General features: G+C 36.2%; 1 protein-coding gene across 1 annotated transcript in view; it reads left to right on the top strand.

Moving 5' to 3' along the window:
- The window catches only part of LAMA2 (laminin subunit alpha 2), a 380,764-nt gene that overhangs the window by 92,571 nt on the left and 272,471 nt on the right, over positions 1-15,722 (top strand). Inside the window, exon 3 of the mRNA XM_066993195.1 lies at positions 4,018-4,130. Within this exon, the coding sequence (XP_066849296.1) occupies positions 4,018-4,130 (113 nt within the window). The remainder of the gene's footprint in view (positions 1-4,017; positions 4,131-15,722) is intronic.

The raw sequence follows: 15,722 nt of genomic DNA, 5'->3' as shown, positions 1-15,722 counted from the left end.
TTAGTGTAAGAACTGCTCTGCAACAATTAAAACATCAGCGTGTTACCAACATTATTCTCATCCTAAATCCAAAACACAGCACCATACCAGCTACTAGGAGGAAAATTAACTCTACCCTAGCCGAAACCAGGACACTAACCCATTTTATTGTGTTTTGGGATTTTTTTTTTTAATTATTTTGTAGTTAATTCAGTTTGACTGAGACAGCAAAAAGGAGATTAGACAATTAAACTGCTTGGTTTAATTGCTTAGGTTTTAATATTAAAATTGATCTGCACAAATGGTGTTTTTCTTAAGACTGCCAGCAAGCAAAATCAGTTTTCACATATAAACTTAATATCATCAGGTTCAGAGATGTGTGTTTCTTACCAGTTACGAATCATTTGGAAGATTAGAAATAAGAGAACTTCTGTCTTGATTGTACAAGTTTAATTTCATATGAGCTTGCAATGAAAGACATTCATAGAATTAACCTGGTCAGATTTTTCTGGGTATATCGACACTGCAGATGATAGAGGATGTAGAGACTCTTGATACAGCTTCTAATGGAATAGATGCAATGTTAGAAGAAGCATACAGAAGCATGAAGTTTCCTGAAGACAATATATCTTTTTTTTTTTTTTCCAATTTTTTACCTCTAAAACTTAGATTAGACATATTTATACCTTATGACAAAGCATACTTAAGCATGTGGTTAAAGCCACGGGAAATAAATAAATAATAATTTATCTACTAACTTGCTAACTCTACACAGGATGAGCAACCTGTGGTATAGCTTTCCAGAAAGAAGCCTCTCCTTAGAGGCTTCCTTCCTGGGCCACCCTTCCTAGAATTATTTTACCAATTACACAGTCTTTTCCTGATAGCTAATCTGCATCTTCCCTGCAGAAATTCAAGTATGTTATGTTTTTCCTAACCTCGGCCAACACAGGGAATGGATTACTTCCATTTTCTTTGCAAAAGTCTTTTTACTTACTTGAGGGTTGCTATTATTGCTCTGTCTAGTTTTTACACTAATCTATTCTTTTCCTGTCTTTCTCCATATAGGTTGTATGATCTAGAACTCTATGTAAACTGCAGTTCTCAGTTCTCTCTAGAGGTTTTCATCTATATTAAAATTCACCTGAGCTCTTACCAACACTGCAGAGAGATTCAGGTTTCCTTCAGAATAAGCAGATTATATTGCTGTTTACACATCTAATTTAGATATATCCCCGTTTAAATTGTGTGATACCACTGAGAGATATTTAGCTAGTTGGCCATTGTAATCCCCAGATGCTTTCTCACTAAATGACTACCTATCCACTTGCTCCCTATCTTGTATTTACAAAGCTAATTATAATTGCCCCATTATAGATTACTTCAATTGTCTGAACACAGTTGCAACTTACTTTTTTCCCCCAAGGTCATTTTTCAAGTTTTGATGGCTTCTTTAATTGTAGTAAATGCTGTCTTCTCAGGAAAGATCATGCATTTGTATTGTAGCAATGTAAGCATTCAAATGATTTTACATTATAGTAGTGGGTCTCATTCAGAAGATTAAATTTTTTTTGGCTGCATTTAGACTGCCAGAAACACTGTGTGATATATTCTGTCCTTTCTTTACAGAAGAGCATTTAGATATGCATGTACATAATACTATTATTGTTTTTTTTATCAACTTTAACTCCAATAAATAAATAAATAAATAAAACAGAGCTGTACTGCTTTGTCTCCATGTTCCACCTATAATAGTAGATAGATGCATGTATGTTTATACAGCCCTCTTTATTGTCGCCATTTATATGTATAAACACCTCATCTGAATGATTTGTATCCATGTTTTCCCTCGCTCCTACCCTCTTCTAAATTTGAGAGACTGCTTGGCTTCAGAATGACTGGCCTTTTGTTGCCAACCTCATCTCTTTTTAAGGTTTTTAAATGTTCATTTGGCAGAAGGAAGTGCTTTATTTAAACAAAGTTAGCTCATTAATGGGAGAACCATGTAATGTAACCAGACTTTAAATGATCCCCCTGGAATGTGTGAGTCTGGAGTGCCTCCCCTTAATTACTGTAGTAGGAAATGAACACAGATTCCCTGGTTAATCACATGTGAGCCCAAATTAAAGAAGAGAGTTTGATGGGTTCAGTCTGTAAGTTCCCCCCATCCTTGTCATCCATTAGAGAGACTGGTCCTTGAACTGCGTTTGCAATCCAGTCCGTTTTGCAAATACTGTATAATTTTCCCTTCCTTTTTAAAAAGGTAAAAAATGCCAACAATTAATCAGTTTTCAAATTAATTATGATTAAACTTTCATAATGGTGATTACAGTTAACTGTTGATTCATCTCCCAACTGTCCTTCTCATGATTTATCTTTATATCAATTTCACCTGAAGAGACTTGCATCAAAATTTCCAATTAGACAGTTTCTGACACAATCACTGAGGAGCTCTGAGTTTGATTTACAAATGATTTTTTGCTAGCACTCATTTAAAGCCAAAGTTTGTGAAGATGATCAGAGATCTGAGAATTGACAACATGTAAGGCTTGGGTGTTATTTTATTTTTCTTTTTTTTCTTCAATAGAAAGATAATGCTGCTAACAATGTCACTTGTAGTGTGTATCCTAGCTGGCAGATGTTGATGCTCAGTAATGCCACTGAATAATTTGATTTTTAAATTAAATTTTTCACATTTTCAATTTTGCAGGCTTATACCTTCTATTACTCCCACAAAGCCCTTTAATTGTATCTTTAAATATGTTCAGACATTCTGGCTTTCCTTAATGAGCTAGTCCTCCTGTCCTCCACAGGTGGTTGATGTAGCAAGAAAACAGAGACACAAAGACTGTCTATCTTACTGGTTTATTTAAATAATAATTAGAATAACAAGGAAATTAATCAATTCATGAATTAATTCTTTGGAATACTAGGATGAGCTAGTAATGAAACATATTCTAGTTTTATATCCAGAAAGCCTGCCAGTTTAGAAAGCTATCCATAATGACAGGGGTAAGATTTCTCTGACCTTGTTATGTTCTTGCTGACAGAATGCACATAGAAGAAACCTACTGTATTTGAATTACCTTTGGGTTATTTTCACCATAATGTACAGACTTGCTCTAGGTAATTAGGGACTTCAAAATGCATCAGATAGAACCTCATATCTTTTAAAATTGAGATTTTGGTATTCTCCAGTTGATACAGGAGACAGTCATGAATTGGCCATAAAAAGTAACCTAGAGTTGAGTGCTATTTTTCTCAGTCAAAGTAACATTAAAATACTGTGTAATTAAATTTCATTAGATTAGAAGATCTTGAAATCTAACAATAATTTCATTCTGTAAATATTCTTTTATCCCAATTATTTTGGATTTATTTGTGACACTGCAACAGACTAAACGTGGGCATGAAAAGTAATGATCTTGGACTTAGATATGAATGGTTTATATGTTAAAAGTGAGCCATCTTTGTACATGTGTTTGTGAGTCAGACAATTTTCCTGTTGAGAAATATATTCTGTAATAATTCATGAATCATCTTCTCTGTAACAATTTCTGAATTATTTCCTGAATTATTGCCATGTGCTTAGGAATGCAAGTACCAGAATTACTGTGATCTCTGCTTTCCCTGCACACCAGACCTCAGGATTCTGATTTGTTGTTTCTATTGCAACATTTAATGACTTTGCAGTACTTAAAACTTTGAAAGATTGCAGGAAGTGTTCACGCCATCTGATTTAGATGCCTATATTTTCTGTAGACTCAGGAGAGCCTCCAGCTGTATTTATTTAGGTACTCTGAGTAACCTCGTGGCAAGACTAACCAAATTTCGGGGCTAATATTAGACGAATATTCTAGTAACGATAAGCCTAAGACTGCTCCAAGAGAAAAAAAAAAAAAAGATTTCCTGCTTTTTCTTTTAATGTTCTACCTTGTTAGTTCTATAGTTGTATTCAAATCTAGAATTTAGATCTAAAACCATTTATATGTCTGAATTACTCTTAAATACATTTACATATTTCTGTTGCTCTAACAGAACGACATCCGATAACAAATGCAATTGATGGCAAGAACACTTGGTGGCAAAGCCCTAGTATCCAGAATGGAATTGAATATCATTATGTGACCATTACGTTGGACCTCCAACAGGTAGATGACTTCTGTTTGTTTTTATAAGGGCTTTCTTTCTTGCACAATATCTCACCTGGATTATTTTCCTCTTTGCTTTATGTTGCTTTTATATTATGAAGACACTCTTGGCTTCTCTTGTAATTTTTTTTGGTCATTTTTATGGGTAATGCTGACAGACCTGTTCATTTTAACATAGTGTACCAAATTAAAAACAATTTTCATATGTTTTTATGAAGTCACATTTAAAATTATATTAAATATAGCCTTTTTTAAAAAAAAACATAGCTTCTGGTTTGGCTCTGTGAAGTCAATTAAAAGAATATTCCATGTACTCATAAATAAAAGTTTATGTTTAGACTAATATTGTTTATTGTATCAATAATATAGTTTTATTCACTGCAACAATATTTCAGCTGTGTTAGTGATCCATGCTCAGGTAGTGGATTATTTTGAGGGACAGCCTGGAGAGTAAAAGGAGGAGTTTGGCTAATGTGGTCTTTAAATAAATTGCCTTTTGTTACTGAAACTGTGCTTGACAGCTGTAGCCATACAGAATGAATGCTTATCTGATGCTTACAGAAATGATATATAAATTCCAGGCATGTAAGAAAGTGGATATGAGGGCTGATGGTAAATCATTTTATTTTCTTTATGCAATGATAAATAAAGAACAATTACCTGGTACCGAAGCTATTCATCATGTTATTAAACTTGACCATTTTGGCATTCAATTAACTAGATAACAAAGTAATCTTTTTGTTGTTGTTTGTTTGTTTGTTAACCCTTAGTCTTCTCTGGTCTCATTCAAGTTGCAAACAAATATAGGCCAGCCACAGGCAAAGGAAACATACTCCATTTTCCAGCTGTTTAGAAAAAAGGGGAGGCCCTTTCTCTGATTCCAGTTCCCAGCTCCCCCTTCCTCTCTGATCTCTTCAATGAGATTGGTTTTCTGTTTTGGTCTACTGCTAGTATTTTATCAGCTTCACTTGGAACCTGCCTATCCTTATCTCCCTTCTTTCTCATTCACCTTTACTTAAAGAGAACAATAGTAATCACTAGAAAGGCTTGCATAAAGCATAGCTTGATAGAAAGAGTGAAGCCAAAGGTATTGCATGGAGCCATCAGCAGGCATGCATACGTAAATATTTTTTTTTAATAGATCATAGTCTTAACTTAGTCCAGAACTCAGAACTTCAGTAAGGCTTAATGAAGAGTATAATACTTGATTTCTAGTTTTTGCCATTTATTACTTGAAAACAAACTATCACCCAAATGATATCTGATGGTGCAAATTCTTTTAAGTACTTTGTATTTGTGACAATGAAGTACTTGGAAGCCTCTTTACTGCTTCACACCTGGAAAAGCCTTTGAATCTTGGAAGAATTATTTGCATTTTGGCTTTGGAGTTATTATTTGTATTGCCAAAAATAATAATAACAAAAAAAAAATCCTTCATCTGGGTCCTTGGCCTTGTATCTGCAAAAGTATTTAACGGTCGTTTCTGTTTCAATCAGCAGAGCTGAACTCTTTTAGAGAAGTTTAAGTTCCTGCGCAAGGAACTTTATCAAGGAATTATCAAGTTATTTTTAAAATGTCTTTTAAAGTTTCAGAGTTTGGTTTGCCTGTACAAAGGGATTGTGCCTCTTGTTGGTTCTGATCTATTAATGTGATAGGACCTGAGGGAATGACTTGAAGCTGCGACATGGGAGGTTCAGGCTGGATATCAGGAAAAGGTTCTTCACCGAGAAGTTAGTCAGGCACTGGAACAGGCTCCCCAGGGCAGTGGTCATGGCACTGAGCCTGATGGAGTTCAAGAAGTGTTTGGACAACGCTCTCAGACACATGATATTATTATTATTTTTTGGGTGGTCCTTCGGGGACCTAGGAGTTGGACTCGATGATCCTTGTGTGTCCCTTCCAACGCAGATATTCTATGATTATATATATATAAGTAGCTCTTGAGCATTAGGACTGAATTAGCACTCTAGTGATCTTTACTTGTGTAGTTGCTTCAGCCAGGTTTGCTAAGCTAGAACTTTACTTTTTTTTTTCCCTGTTGTGTCAGTATTCAGCTTGTTATAATAAATTTATAAAACAAACAAATAAACAAAAAAAAAGTGTGCAGTTCCTAAAACTTTTTTTTTTTTATTGTATACTCAAAACTAGCTACTGCGGGGTCAGTGACTCCACTGAGAAAAAGTACAGATTGTTCTAATGTATTTAAAAGGCTTCTTTGTATGCCATTTCACCAGTGGTCTGAGAATACTGTATCATGTTGTGTGGGTTTGTTTTGATGGGTGGGTGTGGGGGTGTTGTTTTGGTTTTGCATGGTTTTTAAGTGAGACAAGGCTCATGCCTGTTGTCCATTCCTCCTTTCCCCTCTCCCCCTTGTTCTCTTGCTTATTGTTCCAAGAAAGCTTGGTGGGGCCTTTCACAGGACTAATGCTGATCCCTTCTCTTAAACCCATTCAGTTGCACTGGCTGAAATGTGAGAGAGCGTGTCAGAGTATGGGTATGTCAGAGAGGTGGGATATGACCCTGTGCTACTGATACTATCTGACTAACTCTAAATGATGTGAGGAGCATACGTAGAGTTAGGAAGGCATGCTTGCTCACCATCTTACATGAACAGAGCAACAACTTTGTTCTGCAGAATGTAGTATATTGTACTATGCTTGGCTTTTGGAATTTTCCTTAAGAAATGAGAGGTTTTTTTGGGTTTTGAGGAATATTAGGAGTTTTTATTTTCTTGTTTGGATCTTTTGTAAAAACAACACTGTAGGCTTTATTAAAGTAGTCAGTAAAATATGAAATTTCCCTTCCAGCTAACGTCATGGATAGTAGCCATTGTGAATGGCTGAAGGTCACCAGGTATCTTTGAGACTTCACTTAAAAGAAATTCTGTTCTTTATTTTTGCCTTATGTGAGATTCAGTAATTGCTATGTTTGTGTTGATAAATTCTTGCTTTACGTACAAAAATGCTTGACTTCTTTTTATAGGATAGAAATAACAAATGACAAACCTACAAGTAATGGACTGTAAATTGCAGGAATGCGTTAGTTTGTATGTTATTACTAGTAATTATGATAGTATATGAAATGCTTTCAGCAAGTCTTAATTTCATGAAAAAATCAGGAAAATAATTACAATTTTTTCACTTATATAATGCTTGACCTTTGGGGCATCTGCATATATATTTTTTTACTTTATTGTGCAGTACAGCTGTGTAAAAAATGGTGTATACTAGTTAAGAATAATTAATAAGGATATTTTACTTCATACAGTTTAACTTTAGAAGGAGTCAAAATATTTTCAGTTAGCTTGGGAAAAATGCAGTTGTTTGTTTATTTGCTTTCTCCCAACAGTTGAGGTGTAACAGAGTATTTATAAAAAAGCTTTCATATGTAAGGAGGCCAGGCTTCTAATTCACTAAGGTACCTTTGAAATTTGTACTCCATTTATATTATAAAAATACATGTTGAAAATTGAGACTGTTTTGTTCTCAGCATCTTTGCTAATTTGCTCTTAACCCTTCATTTTTCCAGACTTCTTAGCCATTTTGACAATCTTATCTATTTCACAAGAATATTCTGGAACATAATTCATAGCTGTACATCTGAAACTATTTTTACAGTGCTATTTACCCAGAAAGTGGATAGAGATCAAAATATGAGTGTAGATTTATTTGGGAGTCATTCAGACAAATTTAAATGGGGGTTAAAATTGAGAGGTTGAGCTACTCAGGTTATTGCAACTGCAGAGCTGAGTTTGGCAGGGTAGGTTCATCAGTACACTAGGTTTTTTCATCAGACAGAGAATGTGTGTGTTCTGCATCTTTGCTGGCTGCGTAGGGTCTGTGGATTTGGCCTTAAGAGTGATGGGTTCAAGTGCAACAAAATTAACTCAAGTCCAGTGAGTGCAATGTTTCACAGGACAGAAAATAATTCTTCTCTTATAAAGAAGCTCCTTCTGTTGACGAGCTATGCTCTTTCAAGAAGTAGAGAAAAAAGGAGGTTGCAAAACAGAAATGGTTGGATTTCCAGGGCAAATATATTCCCTGTATTCATGCTATCTGAAATCCTCATTTGGTTCAATGATTTCAGTGATGTGGAAGAGTAGTAGAATATCTTTAAAGAAAATTGGCAAATACACAGGGAAACCAATTAGAAGTTTGAGGTGAGGTGGTCAGCCCATCTGTTTCCAATTTCTACATACATCAGGACACTTTCATGAACAAATACCCTGCTGTTGTGGGGAACTAGGACATTGACAATATCCTTGGTATTGCTAAGATGTTTATGCCAGGAGCATATTTATAAGGGTTTTGATCTTCTGACTAGACACTTTACATGTTTATTTTAATGGTGCAGGAATATTTTATGTGACTTGTAGATGTCAATGAACACTGCGTGGGTGGACACAGAGTTAATGCTGTGGTGGTAACTGTTGGATTTAATAAGTATATCTTAATTGTCTGAGATTGTGGGGGAATAGTTCAGTGTACAGGAAATCCTTTCTAGGCATATATTTCTAAATAAAAACAAAGTAGTTGACACCCCTCAGAGCCTCATAAGATCTGGTAGAGCAGCAAGAATCACTGAATAAGCTATATAGTTCTTTTCTCTATAAAGAGACCACAGTTCATCAGTTTTCATTTCTTTAAGCACTGATAGTGTCCCACTCATTCAACTCTGCTTTTCAACTCCTCCTTCCATGGGAAGGGAGCAAGGATTCTAAGGAATTCTGTTCTGCCTCCATGTAGAAATCACTGCAGTCCTACTTGCCTTTTCTTCTGAAATGTATTCCACCAGTTTTTAGAACATAAGTTTGGACTTTACCGTTTGAGTGGCACATGTTATACTTTGGAAAGTGGCATTCCTGGAACTAGATAGAGAACTGAATAACTGGAAGTAGAAGCGTGCTTGACCTCAGAAGCACTTTGAGAAGCATTTATGAAAAGTGGAGCGCAATATTCTGTAAGTGCTAAGCTCATTATTTTGTAATTCTGTGTTGTCCAAATTATATTTGGACAGAGGTTTTAGATTTGTTTTTGAATGATTTCTTTGTTATTCGATTCACTTCAGTATCCATGAGTAGAAATGTACATGTGCATACATGTGCAGACGAGCATATATTGTCTATCCTGAAAAAGGATAATATTAGGAAGAGGAAAAGAATTGCAAAACTGAGGGTTTCCTCGTGCTTTCTCTACACAGGACTGTACAACTAAGTTCTGTAGCAAAAGACACAAATGAGAGAACTAGAAAACTATGACAAGATGAATAGAGATATTCAGGCTTGGACAGGAAAGTAACAGGATAGTAAGTAAGTACATCTGCTGCTATGCTGAGGACTGCCATACATAGTGTGACCTATAATTTGAACATTTGGATTATATTTGAAACCAACCGAGAGAAAAATATGAATATCGATACTTTAAGTGTTCCTGCATTAGTAAACAGTGTGTCACAGGGAAAAAGAGGGAAGTAGACCTGGGAGAGGACTTGTGTTTATTTGGTGCTGGTGGCACAGATAACTTGCCAAGAAATTTACTTTAGGCTATCTCTATTCTGTATCATGGTCTGAATGTCCATTAGCAGCTAAAATGAATTGGGTGTGTTTCTAGGCATATTCTACTGGTTTAGTTTTTTTTCCTGAAAAGAATACTGTTTGTGAGCTCTAAGATTCATTCATGATGGGAACCAAAGCATACTAACTGGGAGCAGTTGGGAGATTCACCTCAAAAGAACCTGCTTATCTGAGCTAGAAAGCTAGTGTGGACGTACCATTCTAAGCTCTGTGTCTGAACAGAGTCCATATTTTACACTCAGCCTATCAGATACTATGTACACCAAAATGGTGGTGTTCCCATATGTTTTAATGCAATATTGCTAACCTTTGTTAGGGTAGGGGAAAAATATGAGAGATGAGAAAGCTTCCGTGAAGACACCTTACTTGTGGGACTTTGCTTGTCACTTGCTCCTTGGCTTTGCTAGTATGACTGCTGTGTTGATAGCTGTTTGAAGGAAATGTTATTTTCATCTGTCAGTTCCCTTGATGCACAACATTAGCCAGATCTCTTGGGGGAGCACAGCTCTATTTCAGAGTTCATCACTGTCACACAGCAGCAGAGATCACATGTTTGTTTGCCAGGGATGACTTGAGGCAAACATGACAAGCACTGTCTTGCAGAACTGTGTTGAAGATGTTGCCCAGATATATGACCAGAATGAGGCAGGTTATCTGTTTCTAGTATCTTTAATTTAAAGAATAGCTGTTTTTGAAAGCGTATATGAGTGAGTAAATTCTTATTTCCATCACCACTTCTATATTGCTTTTTGCCATCCTTTTAGTGTTTGGCTGAAGGTGTTACAAGATGATGGCTGTAGCAGGGATTGGCTTGGAGTTGTTGTGTAATGTCAAATATAATGCCACCTTCTCTGACTAGCTATTTCTTTGTCTTTCTAGTAAATGAGATTGACACTTAATTTGCAAATGATGCAGTTCCCAGAATTTGCTTTTTCAAAGCCTTGGACAGGCAAAGACTATGAATTTACTTAGTCTGCATTCCCATCCAATTAATCTATTTCTTGAGGAAGAAATAGAAAAAATTTTGAGCCTTGACTATTTACAATTTGGGGCATGATTTTGGATTCTGGAACCATTTCCTGGCTGTCTGGCTTCAAAAGACTGTTGGAATGCTTTGCGTAGCACTCACTCTATACATCACTGCACAATTAGATCCAGTTAAACTCATCCTTTAGTGATTGTCTGAAGTCACTTTTTCAGCCACAGTGAAGTACAAGGCACACTAGATGATAAGGTATTTCACAACAGCATTGCTTCTTTTAATATTAGTTAAAAATAATAATAATAATAAAAAAAAATCTATAATAGTCCACAAGACAGTGGCTAAGGAATCAGAATGTGTAGTGCAACGCAGCAAGGGTAAAGTAGCCTTTACACACTATCTGCAAAGTGGTATATGAAATATGTATATCACTACGATATGTTTGTTTTTCTCTGCTCTGTAATATCAAATACATTTTTGGGATGTGAGGGATTACAACTAGCTTTCTATGAAGAACTTCTGATATCAAATATCACAATAGCTAAAGGAATAAACAGAAGGTTAATGACCTTTCGATATATAAAGGGGGCTTAGAAGAAAGATGGAGAAAAGCTTTTTACAAGGGCTGTAGTGACAGGAAAGGGGACAATGGTTTTAAACTGGAAGAGAGTAGACTCTTATATTAGATATAAAGAAGAAATGGTGAGACACTGGAACAAGTTGCCCTGAGAAGCTGTGATGTCTATCATTGGAAGTGTTCAAAGTCAGGTTGGATGGGGCTTTAAGCAACCTGTTCTAGTGGAAGGTGTCCCTGCCCTTGGCAGGGGAACTGGTCAAGATGATCCTTAAGAGTTCCTTCCTGACTAAACCATTCTGTGATTTTACGACAATGCCTAGTCTTGGGATACAAGAAACAGAGTAGGAAAATTACGTACCAGTTGGTCTTCCCATGTTAAACTCGTATACATGTCCAAAGATTTTGCTTAGGTTTTTGGTTAGTATTCTCTCTTTCACTACAGTTATATGCTTTAAATGTCTGTAACACTTTCAAGAAAGCTTCTGTAAAGGTAAACCATATGGCTTCTCTTCATCTCCAAACCAAAGCCTAATATGGTTTCTCAGTTTAAACTGAGATGTCTCACCAGCAAATGCCAGTCTGTTTTGTCCATCTTCTCAAATCTTTGTCTAAAGAGAAAAGTGTGAATAGAAGCAAAGCCTGTTCAGTCAGGGATACTGCATTTTCATGTGGTTGCTGTTTCTCCCTCCCCAGCCTTCCCCAAACAGTCCCGTGGTCTGGCACTAGCAGTTGTGCTGCTACATACTGAACCAGATCAGTACCTTGATACTGAAAACTAGCATTGTCTTATTTTGGGGGGGAGTTAGGTTTCTGCCAGGTTCTGTTAGGTTTGGGGTGGGGTGGGGGGGGGGGGCGGATTGCTGTAGAACAAGCTGGTATCTCTATATCTCTGGAGGTGGTGGGAAAGCAGTCCCAACCCCTTGCAAGAGCAGCTGGCACTCTCTGGCTTCAGCTGATGGTAAAGATTTAAAGTACATAATACTGATCTATGAGCTTTGGGGCAATAAGCTACAGTCCATATCTGCAAAATGGAGTTGTCAACCTGCATATTTGGCATTGTTTTTGCTTGCATATTAATCATTCTATTTTAAAGTAATGTAAACACTTAAGAATACAAAGCATTTAATTACATGCCCCCCCCCCCCCCCCCCCCCCCCCCCCCAAGAAAAGAAGTTCCCTGGTTCAGTTATACCTAAGTGATAATGGATTGTTAAAGTGAAAGCCCTAAAAGATGTAGCTAAAACCATGAAAACAAGAATGTAAAATGGCATTTTATACTCTGAATGAAAATGTAAATGACAAATGAAAATAAATAATGGCATCTGTTCTATATTACTGAAGTCCCCAGCTAATTTTTGCACATGTACCTGGATGTTAGTTAAAAATGATTTTTTTTTTAAAGTTTCTTTTCTCTTCTCTGAACATAAATCTCAACGTTTCAGTAATTCTTTTCATTCTTTAGTTTCAGAGTTCACTGGTAATGCAAGAATCAGGTATCAATAGGATGAAAGAAAGCATACTTTGCCCTTCAGGTATTCTTTTTAATCAAAGCAAAACTAATGTATTTGAAGTTAGTTTATAATGAAATGTTTTGTAAAAAGCAAAAAACCAACCAACCAAAAACAACAGAAAACAAACAACACATAAATACACCAGTGATGAACATACTTAGAGAACATAATTATAAACAAACAGACCTGTAGTAAATATTTTGACATCACAGTGAACATTTTTTAGAATTATCTGGTTTAGACAGGTTAGCAAGTATACTTTCTGTTATGTAGTTTCCCACCTGGCTTTTTGGGAAGCAGAGAATATGCTTGAAGAGAGTACACACTCTGTATGACACTGGTGACAGATGTCATCGAGGCTTCAGTTATTGTCTCAGAATCAAGTTTTTACACATTCATATAACTCAACACAAAAGTCTAAAGAAAAATGAGGGACCTTTATCCATAGGTGTCAAGAGTACACACCTATGCCAACCGTCACTCCAATACTACCAGCTGCATTAAGCTTTTAGATGTTCTGATAAACAAGTGTTTGTAAAGTTACTCAAGCTGACTTTTCTGCAGTGTTAAAAAAGAGTTTTTTTTTTTTTATTATTTTTATTTTTTATTTATTATTCCTGAGAAGTAAAGTAATACGTGCAGGGAGTATTCTTCAATGTTTTCTGAAATGCTAGGAAGCCATTTTAGTCCTGAAAGATCAGCTCTAATACCCACCATATATAGTGCTGCTAGCTAGGCTGAGTTGTTGTATTAACAATAAATCTTCACAGGATTACTTTGCCCAATTTTTTTATGCTCCTCACTAAATCAGACTGTAACTTTATTGCTTTGTGGTTAGTCAGAAAGATTTCTAAGTAAGCAGTTCCTTTCAGCTTCACATCATAATACACTCTGAAAGATTAAAAAAAGGTTCAAGAATTTATAGTTTTTCTTTTTGAAGTTACTTGCCTCACATTTTTTCTGGATGACTACAGTAAATATGCATACCATTTTTTCTTCTCTAACTCTGGTTGTTATCAGGAGAGCCATTCACCTTTCCATCAGTTGGGCAAATAGTTTCAGGATATAGGTCCTAATTACTCTATTATAACCTTTGAATCCTGAGTGGCACATGACATGAATGTGAGGTTTTGTACTATTGGCAATTCCGGTGCTAAAGAAAGTCACACAGTCTGGGAAAGGATAAATAATGGGTTCATAGGAGGCTCAGTCTTTAACAGATTTTGCTATATTTACTGAAGAAATATGTCATCAGTGAATAGTTTATAATGAATTAAAAGCTGCATTAAAAAAAAAAGAGTTTTGCAGCTGATAGTGAAATGAAATAGTGCTGCTGTTTGTCATAGAGTTTCATAGCCTTTTATCATTAAATTATTAAAATGTAAGGTATGTGCTACAAGATGGACAACAAGATTCTTTATTGCACCTGATGAGAACTGTAGTAATAAGAGAACTGCTCAATATGTATCAAGATAGATTGTTAATTGACTAGTTTGTTTTTGACAATATTTTGTGTATGTGAGTTAAGATTTAGGGGAGTAGGAGCAGCTCCTAATAGCAAGACACTATTTTGTCATACAAATGCCATGTAGCACTTCGCAGCTTTGTGCCAATACTTCATCAAATCATTGCAACAAGCATCAATGATTTGATGCTTGTTTTCAATTTCCCTTTGTTTTAGCTAGCAGGTTTTAAATGTATATTTGTTCAGATATCAACATAGAGCAAAGGGTAAAATACTGCTACTTTTAATAATGTGAACAGTAGGTCAGGGCGTGGTCGAGAGCACTGAATTTGACTTGCCAACAGTTTTTCATCATACATGCGTGCAATAGTCTTGATTTGTTGGTTGGTCTAAAATTACTCTAGGAAAAATTCATAATTGTAATAAAGCAAACATTTAAACAGGTCTTGGGGCTGCATAATGATCCCTTGTTCACTGAACAATGAATAATATATGTTTGTATATGTTCCTTTCACCATGTAAATATATATATATATATCTATTGATGGCATAATTATTCTCTTTCTCTGCTATGTGAAGTCCATGCTGTGCATGCTCTGTGGAAGGCTCGCATATCAGTGATGTAGTTTAGACAGAAAAGGCAGTCATTTATGTGTTTGTTTGATTTTGGAGTAATGTGGACTAAATGACTGGACAAACTTAGAGAAGTATATATATTGGATCTCTTCAATTACAAAGCATGGCAAAACAGAGACTTAGTCTGATCTTGCATATAACTTAACACCTAATGGTGAAGACAAACTGTTCTCTTTGTTGTGAGTCCTAAAGTATTATGTTGTCTAATTATTCATAAGGAAATTCTGATTGTAAAAGAGGGCTATGAGATGGAAACATAAAATTGCTCATCTCAGAATTCACCCTGCACATTCCATATATTGCCCTGCTGTGCCATACAGCAACATATCCATATTTAAAGCAGTCCTCAGGTTAATTAGAACAACAACAACAACAAAATAGAATCACAGAATTGTAGGGGCTGGAAGGGACATCGAAAGATCATCAGGTCCAACCCCCCTGCCAAAGCAGGTTCCTTACAGCAGGCTGCCCAGGTAGGCATCCAGATGGGCCTCGAATATTTCCAGAGAGGGAGACTCCACAACCTCCCTGGGCAGCCTGTTCCAGTGCTCCATTACCCTCACCGTGAAGTTCTTTCTCATGTTGGTGTGGAACTTCCTGTGCTCCATTTTGTGGCCATTACCCCTTGTCCTATCCCCACAAACCACTGAAAAGAGGTTGGCCAAATGCCTCTGTCTCTCACACCTCAGGTATTTATACACATTGATGAGATCCCCTCTCAGTCTAGTTTTCTCCAGGCTGAACAGACCGAGGTCTCTCAGCCTTTCGTCATAGGGAAAATGCTCCAGGCCCCGTATCATCTTTGTGGCCCTCCACTGGACTCTTTCCAGGAGATCCCTGTCTTTTTTG

Source organism: Anser cygnoides, chromosome 3 (genome assembly GCF_040182565.1).
Source record: "Anser cygnoides isolate HZ-2024a breed goose chromosome 3, Taihu_goose_T2T_genome, whole genome shotgun sequence".
Classification (NCBI taxonomy): Eukaryota; Metazoa; Chordata; class Aves; order Anseriformes; family Anatidae; genus Anser; species Anser cygnoides.
The sequence above is the reverse complement of the archived record's forward strand: the minus strand, read 5'-3'. Positions and strand labels throughout refer to the sequence as shown.